Source organism: Ambystoma mexicanum, chromosome 8 (genome assembly GCF_040938575.1).
Source record: "Ambystoma mexicanum isolate Mex_15411 chromosome 8, UKY_AmexF1_1, whole genome shotgun sequence".
Lineage (NCBI taxonomy): Eukaryota > Metazoa > Chordata > Amphibia > Caudata > Ambystomatidae > Ambystoma > Ambystoma mexicanum.
The window spans coordinates 474,635,641-474,657,256 of record NC_090929.1 but is presented as its reverse complement, the minus strand read 5'-3'; the positions used below and the strand labels follow the sequence as shown (position 1 = coordinate 474,657,256).

Here is a 21,616-nt window from a genome sequence, read left to right as displayed (position 1 = left end):
CCCACTTCGCCTCCAAAACTCTGGACATCCTGTCCTCTGTCATCATCTGCTCCCAACCCACTCCCTTCTCTTGCCTCCCTTGACCCGCCTCTCTCCCCCCCATACTCTACTCCTTCTCTCCCATTGCACCAGACAAGATCTCTTGAGTTGTCCACTCTATGAAAGTTTCCTCTAATCAGGAGCCCCCCTGCTCCTCCAGAACCATCAATAGCAACATTGCCTCTCTCGCCCCAGCCTTGGCTGACATCTGTGACCACTCCTTTACCACTGGCTCCTTCCCACAACCCCCTAAGCACTCTCTTGGGCACCCTCTCATAAAAAAGCCATCTGCTGACCCTTCTTGCCCAGCTAACTATCACCCTATCTCACTCCTTTTCTGGGCAAACTCATGGAGAGGCTGGTCATCCCCAACTGACCCACCGCACTGAAATGGCTGGCTGCCTCCATGACCACCAGTCAGGTTTCATGGCATCCGGAGGCACAGAAACTGTTCTTCTGAACACCTGTGAAGACCTCCTCTCTAACCTGGACTCAAACACTCCATCCGTTCTGATCCTCCTTGATCTTTCTTCTGCCTTTTGACAGTCAACCACTCCATCCTCACAAACTGTCTGCATAATACCCTAGACATCATGGACAGGGCACTTGCTTGGCTGACCACCTTCCTTTCAAACAGACCCTCCCAAGTACAAATTGGTCCTTTTCTCTTCTCCACCTCGCTCTCTACCTGTGCTGTCCCTCAGGGCTCTATCCTATAGGCATGGCTCTTCAACATCTACCTGGCCCACCGGATCTCCACCTTCTCCCCTCATTTCTAGTGTTATGCAGATGACACAAAACTCTCCTTCAAGCTGCCATCCCCTACCTCCTCCCCCTCCTCCCTCATACCTGGCTGCCTGGCTGTTATTCGGTGCTCTGCCAATGATCTCTGCCTTAATGCCAGTAAGACGTAGATCCTTCTCATTGGGATGCCTGCTCCTTGTTTGCCTCCAACTCTCTCGCCAGCCTCCTTCGGTCCCCTCCCCTCACCCACTTATGAGGCAAAAAACTGTGGAATCATCTTTGACTCCTCTCTCTCTCTCTCCTTCTCGCCACACATCACAGACCCTCGTTCCCTCTAGGCTGGACTACTGCAACAGCCTCTTCCTCAAAAAAGGCTGTTGATCATTTATACAGTTAAAATCAAACTACTCAAAAGGCACTGGTCTATGAAGAGCTATGGTATCTACCCCAGTTTTGAAGTCGACTCCTGGAGTTGAGCGGAGGCAAAGGCAAGGAGGGTAAGAAATTACGCATCTGTGATCGAACCAAGAAGTCCAACTTTCAGCTCCATCTCCTCAGATGCATTCTACCTTTCCTCACCTTCCTACAGAAGCTCAACGTCTCCAGAGTCCTGGTTCCCTCTAGGCTGGACTACTGCAACCGCCTCTTCCTCAATCTGCCTCTTTCCTCCCTTTGTCCCCTCCAACTAATCCAGAATAGGACTGCGAGACCTATCCTTGGCCTCAAGCCCAGGGACTGCATCTATCCAGCCCTAAAATCTCTCCACTGACTCCCGATGACCGCAAGAATCAATTTCAAGACCCTTTACATCATCCACAAGGCTCTCTGGGGCCTGGGACCTCTGTACACCCAGCTTTCCCTCCCTAAATAGCTACCTGCCAGAGTCCTTCAGTCCTCTGGCTCCAACTCACTGCAGGTCAAAGGTTTCTCCAAGTAGAGCGTGGGAGGTAGAGCCCTTTCCTCAGCTGGTTCCTCCGTTTGGAACGGCCTCCCTGCCCCCCTCAGACTTGAGCCGGATCTTCAGAAGTTCAAGACTTTCCTTTTTCTCCTCGTCCTTCCCTCTCCCCACCAGTGCTAACGTTCCCCCTGCGACTGGGGCCTGGCCCCTTCAAAGTCACACATGGGTTAGACCACCCCCCTAACAGGCCCCCAGCATCCTTTTCCAGCACTTGCCCACAGGCTCCCTTCCCTGGACTAGCCCAAACCTGGTCCTCCCTGTCCGCTGCACTCATCCTCCCTTCCACCTCCATCCACCCTGGCACTTGCCACTTTGGCCCCCTAGCACTTGCCCACCCACCTCCCCTGGGAACCCCACTCCTGCACTTCTCCCTCAACCCCCTCCCCCTGCTCTTACCACCTTGTCTTGCACTTGCACGGCAGGTTTGTCACAAGGCCAATATAAAAGTGTTTTGTTCTTCTTTCCCATGTCCGCCCCACCTCCCTGACACCCTCCCCTGATTTCCCCTTCCCCAACCTGTCTTGTGGTACCTGGAAACAATTGTGTATAGGCGCAATACAAATGTCCAATAAATAAATAAAATAAACATAGGCATATATAAAAAGGAATTGATACCTTAAGGAGTGGATAGTAAAGGATGAGATATGAAGAAATTCTTATTAATAGGATGACGTAGGAGAAAGGTGATTCGATGTGGAGGGGATGGGAAAGGAGGATGTGAAGAATACAGTAAAATGTGAGGAGCAGCGGTTTTGTGTAAGAAATAAGGAAGAGAGCAGCAGCTATGGGAATGTTTGTGAAGGAGAGAGTAGCAGAGGGATTGGGCACTTGAACAAGTGTTTCTAGGAGGAATAGAGAGAGAGTAGAGTGTGGGCCGGTATGAGAGTTCATGGAAGGATTAAGGCATGTCTGGATAGGGATACTGTCCACAACAAGAAGAAGATGGAAGTGAGGGTTTAGAATCTAATTCTGGTGCACGCTATATTGACGAGTTAGAAACAATTCAGATCAGGACAGGTCCTGGATGCAATGTTGTCATAATGACGCATTCAACTGCTAAGCTGAGCACCTGAGTCCTTTCCCTGTTTTCTCATCACCATCATGTTGATAAGTGAGGACTCGCTGTTCTGAATGGGAAGTCTCTCAGTGCCAGTAAAATAACTGGCTGTGACTGTACTTGGGGGTGGGGGGAAGGGGGCAACCAGGGATAGGGGGGCTTTTGATTTTATCAGTCTATCTCCTAGACCCTCTCTGGCATACTGACTGGTACTGAGTCTCCTCTAAATATTTATTTTGCTGCCGCAGGCTCCCGTATACTGGCTGGTCCATATGTGAGGTCACATTCTCAACAGCTTCGCAGCAGAAACACCCTGCATTACCTCAAGGAGGAACAGTTACTGACCATTGATTGGTTTGCTTTTCGGATCAATATTTCTTGTTTCAGATCCCTCTGGGAATCCTTGACAGCATATTGGATTTTTAAAGAGTATGTCATTTCTGTGGGTGTCGTTCTAAGCTCCATGTACAATATGGTGAGACGAGAGTTGGTCTTACAGAGGTTTGAGGCAGCCCACGGGCGATCATTCTTAAAATCCTGTGATGCTGCATCATCTGTAACTCTTACTCTTGCCAAACAAAGTAAACATTCACGATATGCTCTCCAGAAGCCAGTTGGGATGACTCTGATTATAGCGTAGTACATAGATGGAACCTCTACAAATAGGCTCTCAACAGTGGTTATAAAATACTTCGGTAAATCCGTGAATGAAAAAAAAGACCTCCGACTAGAAAATGCATAACAATAGCAAAAGTAGGTCTTGATTGAAAAAAAATGCGTGAATATTTCACTCCTGCGTTCCACTCGTACAATAGCGGTTGAGAATGGTTACTAAAAATCTGTAGTGTTTTAGGTCCAGATGTTGATGCTTCCACAGCAAGCCAGCATAGTAGCGTAACGAGGTCAGATGCTTTTACAGTCGAAATGCTAAAGGCCAACACAACGAGACATACAATGGCAAAGCCAAGCGTGAACTTCTCTAATCTCATGTCCTTTGCAGAGGTATTCCAATACCATAGTCAAGTGAAATATATAAATGAGTGACGGCATGGCTGTCCACATAACTGTTAGGATCTCCCAAGGACATAAACGCTCAAGCTTTAGAACTTAAGGGTTCAAGTATAATGGGATGTTTTTCAGCTTTTCAGTCATGGGGATGTCTGTGGTGCACCAGTGGAGCTTTTGATATGCTGAGTTGGCCCCAAGTACTATACATCACCAACTCTATATGAGCAGCAAAGCATTCACACAACAGGCTTTCTTCATAACAAGGAGATCGTCCGTATGTAGGGCTCATGTAAAACAGTGGAATGTAAGAGCTCAGGGTGCAAAATGTTCACTCCCCACCAGCCATTGGCTAGAGATATTTGACTCTTGGCAAGTAAGCAATGGTGTGCTGTGTGCATGTATAGAATTGGTGTGGTGAGAGATTTTTTTATGACTGGCTAGTAGCTTGCAATTTGATTGATTGTTTATTTATATAGCGCCTATACACAATGTGTTTCAAAGCGCTTCAAGGAGGGAGGGATCATAGGAAAAATACAGTTACATTCAGTTAAAGTCCTTGAAACAATACAGAATGTGAAAAATAACTATCGTAGTAGGCCTGTCGACATTTCTGATAGTGCAAGTGCATAGAACAAGTAAGGCATGAGGTAATGGAAAAGATGGGAGAACAAAGCAAGCAGTAACATTACTATGTCTGACGACAATTGATGTAGTGCAGGAGGTGTACAAGCGGAGGGGTGGGGGGACGGGGGATATGAGTGGGGAGAAGGATATGAACAATGCACGCTACTGAGCAAATTTGTCAGTGACAAATTTAAAAAGCAGGGGTGGGGGGAGGAGGGAGAGGAACAAGGGGGGGGAGGAGGGGAGACAGACAAGCTGCTATCAAAAGTCAGGGAACAGATGATAGGAGTAAGTGCTAGGAGGGGTAAGGCTGAGAGGAGGGAGAAATAAGTAGGAGGGGGAGTAGGAAGATAGTAGAAGAGGAGGGAGTTATGGAGGGGGAAAGGGGTAGAAGGCAGGAAAGGGGGAGGCAGGGGGGGTACACAGCCAAAAGGGGGGGAAGCAAGGAAGGGTGAGGGCACACCGACCCTCACGAGGGGGCATGAAGGCACACAGACACTCACGGGGGGTTAGGGGGCACACAGACACTCATGGGGGGGCATTGGGGCACACAGACACTAACGGGGGTAGGGGGCACACAGACACTCACAAGGGGGGCATGGGGGCACACAGACACTCACAAGGGGGGCATGGGGCACACAGTCACTCACAGGGGGCATGGGGGCACAGACACTAACGGGGGGTAGGGGGCACAAGACACTCACAAGGGGGGCATGGGGGCACACAGACACTCACAAGGGGGGCATGAGGGCACACAGACACTCACAAGGGGGGCATGGGGCACACAGACACTCACGGGGAGGCATGGGGGCACAGACACTAACGGGGGTAGGGGGCACACAGACACTCACAGGGGGTTAGGGGGCACACAGACACTCATGGGGGGGCATTGGGGCACACAGACACTAACGGGGGGGCATACAGACACTAACGGGGGTAGGGGGCACACAGACACTCACAAGGGGGGCATGGGGCACACAGACACTAACGGGGGGTAGGGGGCACAGACACTCACAAGGGGGGAATGAGGCACACAGACACGGGGGGCATGGGGGCACACAGACACACACGGGGGGCATGGGGGCACACAGACCCTCACAGGGGGGCATGGGGGCACACAGACACTCACGGGAGGGCATGGGGGCACACACACTCACAGGGGGAATGGGAGCACACAGATAATCACAGGTGGGCATGGGGGCACACAGACACTCGCGGGGGTCGGTGATCCGGCGTACCGTGGTGGACAGGGGTAGACAGGGCCGTCGTTGTGGGCCTTAGGTGGTGTGGCCGGCTCCCGCATCCCGGTTGCTGCCATTGGCTTAAGGGCCAAAGGCAACCAATGGGGAGGGGGGGCAGGAGCTGGCCCAGTAGCAGGAAGCAAAGACTTCAGCATTTTTCGGCACGAGAAAGGTACGGCCATCTTGAAAGGCCAAACAAAGCATGGAATCAGCAGGCAGGGTAAAATGCATTTCAACAAAAAGCCGCATGTCAAAGGCGCGGCGCGCACATGATGATAAAATCGAGCAAGGTACAAAGGCACGATTCAAATTGTGTAATTATCGGCTCAAATTTAGGTCGCTGCCCGCCGCACCACAAAATGTCCAAAGTCAATGCCTCTTTGCTCCAAGCAATGCGCATCTGGGTGGAGATCAGGCGCAGTTGGAGGGTGCTGGGGGGCAGAGGGAAGGAGGTCCACGCCGAAGAGAAGAAGGGGAGAATGAGGCTGGATGGAAGCAGGGCCCCGTTGTGGGCCTTAGGTGGTGTGGCCGGCTCCCGCCTCCCGGTTGCTGCCATTGGCTTAAGGGCCAAAGGCAACCAATGGGGAGGGGCGCGGGAGCTGGCCCAGTAGCAGGAAGCAAAGACTTCATCATTTGAATTGTTGCATCGTGAAGAGCTACTCAAGGTGCTAGAAAGAGACACATGGTCCAGGCACTCTGCATGGTAGGCCTTAGCACAGTGGAGAGATTGGCAGGCTCAGGGTTGTAGAAGGGTTTGTGAGAAATGACTTCTTGTCCAAAGTAGTGCAGAGATATTCTCTGAGCCCAATGGCTTCTGAAGGCAAGTTGGCATTTGTTGATATAAGGGAAATATTTTGACTTCAATGAGGAGTGCAGCAATGAGTAATGGATAAAGTGCCTACTCAGTCCCACATTATACTAAACCAGCAGTGATCCCAAACATAAAGTGAAGTGGGTATAGCCCGATAGGTATGCCTCCTTCATCTCTTTTGGCAGTGTGGGCTGAGGACCATCTATCCTTCTCAGGAGGGGTGTGAGCTGGTACAGAAGCAATACAACCAACAATAGTATTGTGGAACCAGAATAAAACTATCAAACCAAAGTTCTATAAAAAAAATAGGATTTTTAATTAAACAAGCAAAAATACACACAACTGATAAACACGTGGAGAGCAGACTTTACAAAAAAGTGCCACTCTGAGCTTTTAGGCTGGGGTGCTCAGACAAATTTTTCAGCTCCAAAATGTCAGTTATTGCAAAGGTCTTTCAAAAATATATAGAAGATGCTTAAAAGTAGTAAGGGTGCTTTAATCAGGGACATGGCAACTTCAAATATCTTCAGTTGGTTGTCTTTGGAGCTCGACATCATCAAGCCAGACTTCTAGGTGCTTTACTGTAGTCAAGCCGGAGTCAAAACGGCCAAGATATGTTTTCCAATGGCAAGTTTTCTTCGAGTCAGTTTGAGGCGCAGGCTCCCGGTAGATTGATCCAGCGTTCTAGATGGGCAAGTTGATGGCTTCCAGCAGATGAAGTCATGTTCCATTTGGGTTGAGATGATTTCCCTAGGATTGAATCGGTTGTCGTGACGCAGTGAATCATTTTCTTCCACAGAGAAGAGCCAGCGATCACGTCAAGTCGAAGCAATCTGCTTCAACGGGTTGAGTCTGTGTCTGGGTGGTTCCAAGAGCAGGTAAGAAGTTTGAAGTTCTTGGAGTGCCAAAGGAAGCATGGCAGGTCCTGTAGATGCTCATAGTGAGTCGAAAACTGTCAAGGCATCTCGAAAAGCGGGTTGAAGTGGTAAACCGGCTTTGGGCTGCTTTGTGGGATTTGCCGTCAGTGGGAGACCCAGTCCAGGGTTTAAGGGGCAAGGTAAAGATTTTCTTCTTCCCTTTCCAACCAGAAAGGTTTGTGGATTTGTGAAGGTCACTTGCAGGTTCCTGGGTAACTGTCTCAGTTGCAATAGGCTTTTTCCAGCCGGATGGTGATCCCAAATAGTCCCTTGGTATGGTGAAAGAGAAGAGCTTTCCTGTCTTCGCCTATGTTTTAGAGGACTTTGTAGCAGAGTGTACCATAAAACAGAGTTCTTGGGGAATCTTTCTTCAAAAATGGTCCAAAGATGAATAAACTAAGGGGAAGGTTTCCCCCTTATATAGGCAAAATGCTACAGTGGTTTGGTCAACAGCAAGCTTGTGTTCAGGATGCAGATGTGACTTTTGAACCTGCCCTGCTGCCGCTGTGGATGTCAAGAGACGGTCACAGCAAAGTAAATCTGGTTAACAAATTGCAATTTCAGATAGAGAATGACATGCATTATTTTAATATAAAAATTGATGATGATGTTGGCAGACAAGCATGGGATGTTTAACCGCTGTACACTTCTATTGAAACATTGGCGAGTATGTCCTGCCACTCAAGCATATTTCAATGCGCTTTAGTGCCCTTTATGTATAGCACAAACAGCAGAATCAAAAAGTAAGTTATCCTTTGCTGCATGGCTTCTCTGAAAAAATAACTTTTATCATGGAAGGGATCTTTTATAAAGGGATGAATGCCCACTATTATCAAAAAGTATATTCATTCAGGATTTGATGACTTTCCAAGGATAACTGAGAAACCTTCTTTTTATTAGGAGTAGACTATACTGAAAACTGACAAACGCAGGTTCCAAAAGACTTCTGTGTTCAACAGTTGGAAAATGAAAATGCAGTTTCAAGTAGATGTGAAATTCCCACCAACAGTAGCTAGAAAATGTTATTTACCACATAAATACATAGTGCCACTTGCCAAGTGTGGTGTTGCCATTGGGAAGACTTTTCTTTTCTGGCATTTATTTCCCAAAAACTTCATTTTCAAAGCAAAGCAAAGCAAAGGAAAACGCTGATCCAAACTTTCTTTCAATGGGGCTTTGTATGTCTCACTGCAGCCAAATTCTGCAATCCCACCTTAGAAATGTATAATGAAAATGTATGTCAGTGCTACTAAGTATCTGCTAGCAGTTCACTGACAGCGCTGTGATACCCTTGGGGTTAGTGCGCTTAATAATAAATAAAGGCTGACAAAGCGGTTTGTATTCTGTGAACGAGACATATTTTGTGTATATTTAAAAAGCACCATCACAAGGCAAGTGCACAGCACTAATATGGAGTTGAATCGGAAAAAGAATGCACCACTGTGAAGTCTGTGCCAGTGTCGCCTCAAAACCACAGAACAGTCGTCATCCAGCCCCACTGTTTTATTGCTCACCATCTATCTTTCTCCACTTTGAGAAACCTGAGGGTGTTCTCACAGATAGACCATGAGGATCTTTTGTTCAGGTGGCCAGGACGTGGCCATTGCCTTAGGAACCAGTCCCTGGGGGTGGACCAGTGGGGGAGGATCACCTTGACAAGGGGTCCGTGGGGACTGCGGGAGGAATGCCCTTGGAAGAGACACAATAATTCACCCTTTCCGACACACCCCTACCCGACACCCCATCAGTCTACATGGGATATGTTAAACCAAGTCCCATCCTACCCCAATACTTTTGCCTAAAGGAAAGAAGGCGAGAGCCTCATGGGAAACCAGAACCCATGTACCCACAACTATACAGCTACCTTCCCTGATCTGACAATATCCTACACAATTTCCCATGATTACCTGAAAACACTGTGACTTCCCAGCCCCCCCGCTCCCTTTTTCATACAAACACTGAGACAAAGAAGAGAGTGACTGAGAGGATGAAGATCACTAAGAAGAAACACACTCAGACACAGATGACAGACTCTTCCTTTTTAACCACAGACTGTCCTCTTAACAAGAACAGGCAAGGTCAGGACTCCCTCTACAACCACTCACACCTGATTCTGGTTGACACTCCCAGAGAGTACAAAAGGTGGAACATACAGGCACACTCTGAGCGAGATAGGGATGCTGGATGGTGCACGGAAGCCAGAGGGAGAGAATGCGAGCTGGAGAGACCCTGGAAGGCCTAGAGGAAGAAGGGTTGCCTGATTGCTGGAGCTGTGAGTACATGGGAGGCTGCAGTGTGGAGAGGGAACTGTACCTCCAGGGAGCCAAACAAGGGGCAGCTGGGTTTACCTGGTGGTGCCCATAGCAGAGCTCCTCCCCTGGGCAAAGCAGGAAAGCCCAGGCCTTTGAGGGGCAGGTGGTGAGACCCTGAAAAGTATCCCCTTGAATTCCTGCAGCTCTCAAAACCTCCAGAGTACCAAAAAGGGGAGCTTGCGAAGTGGGAGCAAAATCAGAGTGAAGGATTATGGGACTTTGAGTCCAAAGACATTTTGGTGAGAAATGCTGAGCACAGTGGGACATGAGCAAGAGCAGAACTTCTGTGGTGAAGACAAACCTACTGGATCAGAGCGAGGGACGAGAGCAAAGGGTAGAGAACCCCAGGAGTTCCCTGCAGGAGGTTGCTGCCTCCAAAAGGCAGCGAAAGACACATGGAGAAGCCAAATCCCAGACATGAAGACTGCATTGTGTTTCAAGGATTCCAGCTACCCTCCCGGGTGAACAGCAGAGTTGGGGAGGCGAGGCCAAGCCTATGTTATTAACATTGACTCGTGAATTAAAAACTGCAAAGTCAAGAAAGAAATGTACACAGCCGATGTGTGTTAAGTAAAGATTGAAGTTGCAACAGTATATCGCAACACTTGAAGGCTACACGCGTGTGGATGAGATGCGTAGAAAGGTAGACTTGTGATTAACTTTGAATTACTGATAGCTCTGAAACTAGTGATACTGAGTAGCGGAGTGGTCCGGCGAAAGAAAGTAGCCCACTCGAAAGTCTCAGTGAAATGTGAAATGTTTTTGTTATGAAGCGATAAAGTGAATTAACTATAAAAAGTGAAGTGATCAAAATTAACCCCGGGAAAAAGGGGGGGTGAGTAAAAGGTGAACGTTGAACTTTTGTGCTTATGACATCGAACTACCCAGACCAAGAGACACTGGGGCACATAACACAAGAGTGTGAGCTGAAGGGAAAGTCGAAGTGGTCCTGCGAGGTCTATAGTAAAAGCCTTGCACATTCGAAAGTCTTCGACATCAGGAAAAGGTCAGATCCCGACTAAGGGGGACCGGAAATGTGATAAGCAAGGGGAAGGGAACCCCTAAAGGATGTTAATTAAACTTAGGGAAGGGAATCCCAGCAAGTGTTGTGTTTGAAAGGTCAGAGCCCGACTGAGGGAGACCTACGTGAACGTTTTGCTTTGAAAAGTCTGACGTGAACTTTTTGTTGAACTTTATTTTGAAAGCTGGAAAGAGAGACTTTAGCGTGGAAGGCCAGGTGGGCCTCAATTCGTGTTTTGAACTGCCTTTATTTTGAGAACCTGAGCCAGAATGTGTCATCCTGTCTACGGAGGCCGACTTTCTCTGTGCTGTCCAACCTGGAGCGGAGAATTGACTCAGCCACATTGATTCTTTAAATTCTTGCACACTTTTTCTTTTGCATACACATTTTCCCCCAAACATATTTTGCTACATTAGAGTAAGGGCTGGCAATACGTTTTGTTAGTGTAGGCCATCTTGTTTGACAGGCTCCACTTGGACTGGGTTATTTATTAGTTGATGTTCGAGCATGCTCCCAGCAAGCTAGGCATTCTTCCAACCCCTTTTTTTCGAGAACAATAAAGGTTTTCCAAACATATCTGTTGCGTCTGTCTTGCTTTTGATACCATGCCTCCCTCACTCATTTGCAAATTCATTCACTCCCATCCCATTCATGGCAAAAGCAGGAGTTGTTCTGCCATTTCTTCAGTTTTCCCAAAAGTGACGATTTACATCTGGAATATATTCCTTCCCACTTGCTCAGTGCCCCCCTTGTCACTCAGTTACAGGTTCTCTTTTTTTACAGCTAGCTAAATAAAACATTGATTGTTTACCTATGGTCTTCTCCACCTTCTCACCTTCACACCTCACTTTTAATGCACGTTTCCCTCACTCAGACATTCACACTCACAGGCCCTTGCGCTGACTCGTTGGTTCGTTCACTCACTGTCTCCCTCTCACACACTCGCCTTAGTTAAGCTGCAAGTGGTAGTATTTTTTACGATGATCCTTAAGTAAAGATTCTCACTCAGAAACAATGTCTTCCACAAAAAGTGTTTTTAACGTTGACCCCAGTACAAGTGCCACCTCTTAATTGTAATGCTTTATGTGCTGCACAAGAGTTACTCACAAATCTTACACTTTAAGATGCTTATCATTTTACAAAAAGGCACTATTCAATATTTTACTGCTGTCTTTTGTCATTTTTATCAGTTTTGCAAGTGAAATATATGTGCCCCACTAGAAAAATCCCCCATGCAATAGATTCCCCACTGCCCTACTGAAGCACACAACTTAAACATGTTCATGTGCACGTTTTCCTTGTTTCTTTATGCATTTGAATATTTTTTATAGAATCTGCTACTATATTTGTTTTTGTCCTTCCTCTTTGCAGAAGGTGGTTTTCTATACAAAACAGTCAGCTGGTGTACCAGAAAAAGCTCAAGGTTAGTTTCAGGTTCCTTTTCACACCTTTCTACCCCTTTGTCCCCCCTGACCTCCATCCGTCTACACCATCCTACAATCCTAAACCCTGCACCACACCATCACAATGAAGAAAGGAGGTACAAGAGAAGCAGATGGCCTAGAGGGAACAAGTTTAGGTTCTTGTTTCCGTTTAAAGAAAAAAGAATCAACACATTTTGTCAAGCATTTTTATAGATGAAGAATATTTGGGAGTCTTATTATTTCAGGACTTGTTTAATTTGGGCATTTGATTTGATTGAAGTCTAAGCACACTGAAAGAACTCAGCGTTTGGTTATGTTAATGTTGATGCATCATAACCGGTGTGATGTTCCTTGGGTTTCAGTAGTTGCATAAAGTGCATAGAACTCATAATAATAGGACGTAGCGCAGAACTCATCGCCTTCATTGATATTTCCTTTTCACCTCTACAGACCGAGGTATGGTCACATCATGAGCAGGCACAATCTGTACTCCGGAGAAGCCTCTCTCTGCACTGGGAGGCCACAATGGTTGTAACTGGCACATTATAAATAACTATTATATTGTTTTACAATGTATTATCAGGAATGGAATGAGGCATAGGAGAGAATTGGTAAGGTAGAGTATGCTGCACAGATGTGTACAATCTGCAGGCCATGGTTGGGAATCCTGGTGGGGGTGAACCAGCCTGTCATCTATCACATAGAGTGCACACCATTGCATTGTAGAAAAGATAACAACCGCAATTAAAGTGACCAGAAAACATGCACTTTGTTGTGTTTGCTATATTACTGGTTACTATTCCTTTTACAAGTATGGGTGTGGTTGCACCATATGTGCAATGTATGTGGGTACAACATGCTAGAATGCTATATGCATGCAGTGTGCTTGTGTGCTCTATAGGTGCCGTATGTCGATGTGCTTTATACCTATATTATAAAGTTTTAGATCATGGGTGCGTTACGTTGGCGTGCTACATGGGTGAATTATGTGGGTGCACCCTTCAGATGCCATGCAGTGGTAAAACTGAGTTTCCATTTTCTCCTAAGGATATCCTAACGGTGGTGGTGGAGGACCTTCGACTCTGCTCTGTGAAGCCCTGTGAAGATTCAGAGCGACGGTTCTGCTTTGAAGTGGTGTCCCCAACCAAGTAAGTCATGGGAGAGCTCTGAGATGTACTGCAGATACCTTTGGGACATACTTGAGCGAGATTCTTGATGTACTAGGGAAATCACTGCTATATTGGGAGGAGGTCTTCGATTTTTTTGGGAAGAGATCTGAGATATCCTGGAGAGCCCTTTGAGTTACACCGTGGTGAGCTCTGATATATATTGGGGCACACTCAGCTATAATAATGGAAGAGCCCTGAGATTATTGTGGAGCTGTAAGAGTTATGCAGGAAAGTGCTCTGAGATATACTTAGGAGAACTCTGAGATACACTGATGCGAGATCTGATCTATACTGCGGGGTATTCTGAGATATGCTGGGGAGCGCTCATATGTTGAGGTGTCATTGAAGACACACTTCATACTATTATCTCCTCTTTTGGTATCTCACACCATTTCTATGCTGATGACACCCAGCTCTTCCTCTCCTTCTCTCCTGAAATTCATGATACACTCTCTTCTTGCCTTTCTGCTATTAAATCCTGGATGTCCTCACACTTCCTTACTCTGAATACTGATAAAACTGAACTCCTTTTCTTCCCTGCTATCACTGTTCCTCCTCCCTCCCCTCCCCCCTTGATTCTCTTTCCTCTCTCCCAGCTCTCCTTCTCTCCCCATTCCCGTAACCTTGGTCACCATATTGACCCCCACCTCTCTCTATCTCACCACATTTCTCACTGCTAAATCCTGTCACTTCCACCTCCTATAACATTTGTAAAATTCGACCCCTCCTTACCTTTAACGCCACTAAACTTTTAATTACTTCCCTCCTCTTCTCCAGACTCTTCTACTGTTCCTCCCTTCTCTTCGGACTCCCCTCCTCTCATCTCTCCCCTCTTAAATCCATCTACCACTCTGCCATCCGCTCCCTATGCCTTCTCTCACCTCTTGACTCCATCTCCTCCTCCCTCACCCCTCTGGGTTGGCTCTCTTTTCACTCCCAGCTCAAGTTCAAGTTCCTCTGCCTTGTTTTCAAATCCCTCTATGATCTTGCTCTCCCTACCTCTCTTCCCTTCTTTCCTTCTACACCCCTGCTCGTCCTCTCTGCTCTGCTAATCTTTTCCTACTCTCTCCTCCTCCTCCACCCTGCAACCCCTCCCGCTTCCGCTCCTTCCAACTCCTTGCTCCTTTCCACAGGAACCGCCTCCCCCTTCACATCCGCTTTTCTCCCTCCTACCCTTCCTTTTGCTCTTCTCTAAAATCTTACCTCTTCCACTCACCTCCCTTCCCCTTTACCCTTACCTCTTACTCGTCCTCTCCCTTACCCTCTCCATCCCTCCTATCCCCTTCCCCCTGCTTGTTTCCTGTCTCACCTTCTCCGCTCTTCTTCCCTCACATTCCTGCATTCCCTCTTTCCCCCATTCTTACCTCCCCTAACACCTACTACTCCCTTGCACAACTCCCCCCTCCCACTCCCTCCTCACCGCTGCAATTTTGTAAGTTTTTCTTTATTCTGTTTTCAGGTTGTGGTTCAATTGTCATTTTATGCTTGCTGTATGTTTATTTGTTCCCATGTAAAGCACTTTGGAGCAAAGGGCTATATAAATTCAATAAATACAAATACTTGAGAATGCTGCAAAATATGTGGAGAAGAGCTCTGAGATATTACAGATTGCTTCCAGATTTACTGTTGAGTGCTCTCTGATGTACTGGGAAAATATCACCAGTGGAGAGATGGAGAATACATATGACTAGGAGGAGAGCTCTGCAAATGCTGTGAGAGTGTCAGTTTTCAAGGTGGGCAGAGGAATCTGTTTAGACTTTTCTGACATTAGCATGGATGTGCCCCAGCAGCACTGGCTTTAAGGGGCATCCTTCTCTCAGGTGATCTCTTATTGTTTTAACCAACTTTACATCTGTCCAGACGTATTCCTTTTCAGCCTAGCACAAAATGAGCAATCAGCATAACTAACTTGTGATGTGCGTTCTCTCTCTCTATCTCTCTCTCTCTCTCTCTCTCTCTCTCTCTCTTTCTCTCTTTCTCTCTCTCTCTCTCTCCCTCTCTCCCTCTCTCCCTCTCTCCCTCTCTCTCTCTCTCTCTCTCTCCCTTTCTCTCTCTGTCTCTCAATCCGTCTCTTTTCCTTGCTGCAACACTTCCTTCCTGCAGGAGTTGTATGTTGCAGGCTGACTCAGAAAAGCTGCGCCAGGCGTGGATCCAGGCCGTACAAGCTAGCATTGCCTCAGCCTATCGCGAAACCCCTGACAACTATTACATTGAGGTAAGCTGATACCACTTTATTTAGGTAAGCTCACAGCACTTCGTTTATACAAGCTTATTCCAATTCACAATCCAACTGGGTGCAAGCAAGACTACTCCTACTTGGTATTCCTCCACTATTACCATCTTTTTAGTTTGCTCTGAATCTGTGGCAGTCTGACAGGATCTGTTTGCAAAATCCTCCTGAAGTTGTAGGTGTTTGGGTTAAGCACTCAGGTGCCTTCCAGAGCCTGGGACCAGCCCTTGTGTTAGACATTTGAAGCTCTTTGTCACACTTGATTGGAACTGGCTGATTATAGATTCCTGGCAGTGGTTTAGTGGGTTACCACTTTCGGAAAATAGCTTGGTGTTTTGCACCATTATGCATTGTGCCTTACCTAGAAAACCTTGATTTAAATTGTAGAATTGCGTGGAACAAGTGTGCAGGCTTTCAAGATCGAAATCATTTCATCTACTTTCTGAATGCAACCCTTATAATGACTGCCTGATTCTGGGCATTCTGGGGTCAGTTGATTAGCCTCTTCAGGTGACTACTGATCTGGGAAGTTGTGGAAAGACCTGCATTGGTGATGATAGTCATGTTTTATTGAAATGCGGAGCTATGGGAGCACAAGTCATTGTACTGTATGCGAGGACTACATTACTGATCCAATTTGTACTTGTTGACTACAGTAGGTGATAAGGGAGAAAATCCACTGTAAGCCTGTATGATGCACCCATCTCATTCCTTTAATCTTTTTAGAATTATAAAGTGATTCACAGTGCCTTAGGCCACTGATACTTCTACCAGTCTCACTTGACTATCTATCACCTTCACAAGAGTGAAGAGGAATTCCTCTGATGTCTACCAGAGTGGTTTCGATTTCAATTCCCACACTTTAGTCTGTAGCCTGACTGGTTGTCTTGAATAAATATATTTTGGTCCAAGCGATCTTGGAACTAACTCATAGGGCCTCATTACGAGTGTGGTGGTCTGGAAAAAAGGGTGCTGGTAACCTTACTCACACCCTTGTTTCCAGACTGCCACACTGCGAGTCTGCCTGCAAGGGCCATTGCACCCAGCGGTCTGACCTTGCCGGGCGCAACGGCCCCTGCAGGCCGACTTGTCACAGAAGCACTGGCACCGTCATTGACGGGCCAGTGCTTCCAAGTCCCCATTCCCATGAGTCCTATGGGACTCCAAAAGAATGTGTACTAAAAACATCTGCCGCCTGACTTCCTGCTCTGCCGGTATTTAAAATGTTGCAGTGGCACGGGAAGTCAGGCGACCGATTCAGTGTTACGGTGTTGACGGCAACCTCGTAATGAGGCCCATAGTGTTTTTCCACGATTTCACTTTGGTGTAATCTTTTGGATATCGGCTGATTGTCAGACTGCTAGTATGTGTGTCTGCTGATTGTTTCTTTAGATGAGGCATAATGATTATATGTTTCAATAGAGTGGAAACAGTACTTTTTCCAAGTGATATCTTCTTTGGATTTGTGATATCTGCTACAAGTGTTTTCGCAATATTTAATTTTGGATAAAGCTGGGTGTGATATGCGACATATTAAATGCTATGTTATAAGTGCCAACTTCATAAATTCTTCCCTTTCCATCGGGTTGAAGGTAATGAATACAGTCGAAATACGTGGGGGACGCTTGAGTGTGGGGATTGACGCAAAGACCACTGCCTGATTTTGGGGATGTCTACTGGGGTAATCAAGGGGGCTCTATGCCTCTGCAACCTTTAGGACGATGGGCCCGGAGGCATTGGGAGAATCCCTGGTCACCCCGTCATGACCCCTTCATAGGTCAGGGGACAATCACAAATCGTGTTGCAATGATACTGGCCCTTTAAGTCACCTCCAAGAGGTACACCATCTCAGGAAGGTTCACAACCCACCTATCTAGCAGCCTATCCCTGCGGCTAAGCAAATAACAATTTCTGTAAAGCACCATTCTGGTGACATTGTTCCTTTAAGAAAAGGAGACTGAGCAGGGGTCAAGAAACATAGAGTATGCTGTAGGGACAATCACAGTCCTGCTCTAGATCCCACACAGACATCAAGATCCCTATGTAGATTATTATGTAACTTTGCTAGCGGGTTTGCACAGACCTTCAGAATTCATGAAATTGTCACACACGTCCCACAGAGTGTATTTGCAAAGTGACTATGACAGAGCTAACAACATTCGCTCTGTGAGTGGAGCAATTACAAGGACAGTGGAAGGGGTTAAAACAAATACCCCACACTTTGTAATATATACGGATAACAGGTGTAGTAAAGCAGAACCCGCGACAGCACAGCTCCCATTCCTTCATGTTGACCATGTTATTAATATCTATGAAATCCAAGTTGGTCTGCCTTGCAAATCAATTAGTGAGCAGAGCCTATGGCCCATTACAGTCCCTCCCCAATACATCAACAGAGGGCAGAGTCCCCCTAAAGGGCTGAATAAATAAATACAATAAATATATAACCCTGTCTGTCAGTCAGGCAGAGTAGGTGTGAGGAAGGAACTAATAGTGAGATTTTGGAGATGGTTGGAGAGAAGGAGCCTGGAAGGACAGAGGAGCCTGGGGAGGAGAATGAGGACTTTTGAGAGTGGGAGGAGGTTGAGACAGAGGAGATGTGAGATACCGAGGGTGGAGGGATGAGGGAGGAGAAATGAAGTAGTAGATATATGAACATCAAAAGGAGGTGGAATGGGAAACAAAGGAGGATAGAGGACAACACCAGAAGGAGGAAAAATGCCAATCTCCAAATGATGCAGAAGGGTGATACAGGGGAGAGAAATCTGCATCAATGATGTGAAAGGGGGGATTCAAGAGGACAGATATCACCATTGGAACCAGGTCTAAGGTAGAATTGAGGAGAGACGGTGGTGTCAGAAGTAGGAATTCAAGAAGAGAGATAGCAACAACAGAAGGTGGAAGGGCAATTAAGGCGGTGAGAGATCAACATCAGACGCAGGTGGACAGATGAATTGAAGGGAAGAGGTATCAAAACCAGAAGGGGGTGCTAGGAAGATTTAAGCAGGAGAGGTATCACAGCAGGAGGAGGAGCCAGGAGCAGCTGAGGAAGAGGCTAGTGAACCTCAGGAGGTGTTGGGCAAGTGCCAGGACAAATAAAAAAGAGGTTGTTGGAAACCAGATGTAGGTGTTAAAGGACAGTAGGGCAAGAGGTGGTGAACCACAAGGGGAGGTGGCCAACGGAAGCAAGGATGAGGTGGGTGAAGATCATGAGGAGGTGATAGAGAATGGTGAGGCATAGATAGGGGACATTAGACAGAGCTAGCACGATGAGAGAAGGAGGAGACCAGTGGAGATCTGGAGGAGGTGGAAAAATAGCACAAACAAGTAGACAGTCTATGAAGGTTAGAGGATGCTTGTTGGGCTGAACATAGGGGAATGACCCTAACTCAAAGGGGCTGGGCCCACTGTGGGTGGAGGTATGGGAGTGTGGCGCTGCATCAAGGAGGGTCAGGAGAGCATAGCAAGAGATTCAGGAGAGGAGGCTCTAGAAAATCAGGGTTCTGTGAGCCTGTGAGAAAACCGACGCTCATCTAGACTCCCCAACTCTATGTAACACTTTTCAGTAAGCTATCCAACAGTTCATGGACAATGAACACCATATTGCCTATGAGAATACTTGCTCATCGAAGAATTAATTGGCCTCCACCCCCAAAAGACCAGCAGAGTCAATTGCGAGTGCAGGAAACTATTAAGTCATGGAGACTGGTAAAGCTAGAAGAGGGTGAGTGTAAACCCTTATGCCCCAAAGAATGAGGAAGTAAAGAGGGTGCATGAACTCCTCAAGCCAGATAAATTGAGAGAAAGAGAAATGGATGAGGGAATTCCTCAAGCCTAAGACCGAGGGGGAGAGCGACAAGGGTTCTGGAACATGGAAGCCACAGAAAAAGAACAAGAAAAAGGATATGCAAACCCTAAGACCCAAACTTAGTCTTTGGGCAAAGACAAGACTCCCCTCTCATCCTGAATTTAGTGACACTTTAGCCCGTGATGGGACCCAAAGTTGTGAATTGAGTATCCTGAACATATTTTGTTCTTTTTTCAATTCTGTGAAGCGTCCCCAATTAAATATGCAAGTTCACTGAGGTTTCGTCTTGGTCTGATTTCTGATCCCTGACATTCTTGTGACAGAACAAAGAGGTATCCGGTACCTAAATCAAGAATTCATAGATTTTGGTGATCTTGGATTCTTAGAAATTGAGAAACACCTTGCTGCACTGTCTGGTTTCTTTGGTTGAGTTTTTAGTGACGTTTAAGCTCTGTAAAGGCATTCATAATGTCTCTTATCTGGTTAGATAAATAGTTGAGGCATTAAGTAAAGTAGGATTATTTTGGTATTTTTCCTATTTCATGTCATATGGCATGAAGCATGTCTTCTTCAGTGTTTTGTCCTCACCACAGCAGTTCTTGACTGCCAGTCACTCTTCATCTCAGCTAGTTTTGCATGTGACAGTTAGTTGTTAATTTTGGTTACTGTTTGTATTTTCTTCATTCGCTGGAGATGGAGCGTGACAGAATACCACTTGTGAGGGCAGAATAGCCTGAGTTGTTTTTATTTTGAATGCAACTCTTGGTCTTTCCTGGGAAAGGCTTGTCACCTGCCAGGAAGACTGGCCCTCCCACAGGGCGGCAGGGAGCAGCCAGTGCTTCAAAGGAGAGTCAAAACCAAGCCAAAGTAAAGCGCACTAGGGTGGTAAATAACAGAGGCGCTATGATGTAGGTAGACTGAACAAGGGGTAGAGTAGGGTAGCCCAGTAGAAGGCCTTCCAGCAAGGGCGGGGTTCCACCATGTTGGGATTTCCTAGGGCTCCAAAAACTGTGTGCCCACTTTCCACTTGCTGCAGACATAGCAATCGGGGCATGAAATTACCAGGAAGAAGACTCTGAAACAGCAGCCTAGATAGGTCCTCTTTCGGAAGGCTAAAGAGAACGAATTCACTGTAGAAGATTCCCTAGTTAAAGAATTGTTGAATCATCTTTGGACTACTGAAGTGGAGGTATAACACCTTGAACGTTGTTGGGGGCACATTCTGCACCAAAGTCCTCTTCCATAGAGAGGAATACAAAGACTTCCAAGAAAATAGCAAGCCTTTTTCCTCAACCATTCCAGAAGAAGAATTGGGGTGGCCAACTGGCTGGACATGACGTACTGCAAATTGAGACCACTGGTATCCAAGAAACAGTGCAGTGAAGGTGAACCAACCCTTCAAGTGCTCTGTAGAAACTTTCCTGGCTTGAAAATGCAGAACAAAGGACCCACTTAGCCTCTGGAGTCCCTGGGTGGAACCCCCAGTAAACAGAAGTCGAGAAACAACCCTGCCCCAGTTTTGTTCTGTTTTTGAGCCAGCTTGACTAGCTCGAGATGCCTTTTGATTTGTTGTTCGAAATATCTCTGTCGACTCGACCCATTTCCAGCACATAGCTTGGCTCTTTGCCGTAGAGCTCCAAGAAAAATCATTTAAAGATATTTGTAGTGATTCTGACCCACTGGTCTTCCTTAAAGGACCCTAATGACTATTAGGACCCTGGGCAGGGGAGCAAGCCAATCTGGTGGCACGGAACATAGCTGAAACTGCTAATCTAAGCCCACATTCCAAGGCGCCGGATGGCCGGTTCCCGCATCCTCCATCTCCCCCCCCCCCCACTGACCCAGCAGTAATTTGTTCCCACACACCCCAAACCCCACTTACCTGCAGCTTCTGTCCCTGCTTTGTTTGGCCATGATGGATATGGAAGAGGGGTTCGGTACGGAACCCCACCTTCCTAATACATTGCGGCCATGTTTGTATAGTATTTTCTTTCAGTGAACAGGATACCGCGAGGCGACCCGTTCACGGAAAGAAAATACTCTCTAGTTACCCTCTTCCTAGCCGATGGCTAGGGCCGTTAACTCGGGCCTGGGCCATTAACACCCGTACCAGCCATTGGAACTGGTGCTTAACGCTTAAGACCCCACTCTCTTACCTTTTCAAAGCTATTTTAAGTGAAGTTGACATTGCTGTTGAAATTGCCTGTGCACGAATGTCCTCAGACCCAGGGTGCCCCATTTTATTAGAAAGTC

At 46.8% G+C, this 21,616-nt stretch overlaps 1 protein-coding gene across 3 annotated transcripts in view; it reads left to right on the top strand.

Moving 5' to 3' along the window:
* The window catches only part of ACAP3 (ArfGAP with coiled-coil, ankyrin repeat and PH domains 3), a 738,004-nt gene that overhangs the window by 479,209 nt on the left and 237,179 nt on the right, over positions 1–21,616 (top strand). For all 3 annotated transcript variants that reach the window (XM_069610099.1, XM_069610101.1, XM_069610100.1), the window contains exons 12-14: positions 12,104–12,155; positions 13,204–13,304; positions 15,429–15,540. In XM_069610099.1, the coding sequence (XP_069466200.1) occupies positions 12,104–12,155; positions 13,204–13,304; positions 15,429–15,540 (265 nt within the window). The remainder of the gene's footprint in view (positions 1–12,103; positions 12,156–13,203; positions 13,305–15,428; positions 15,541–21,616) is intronic.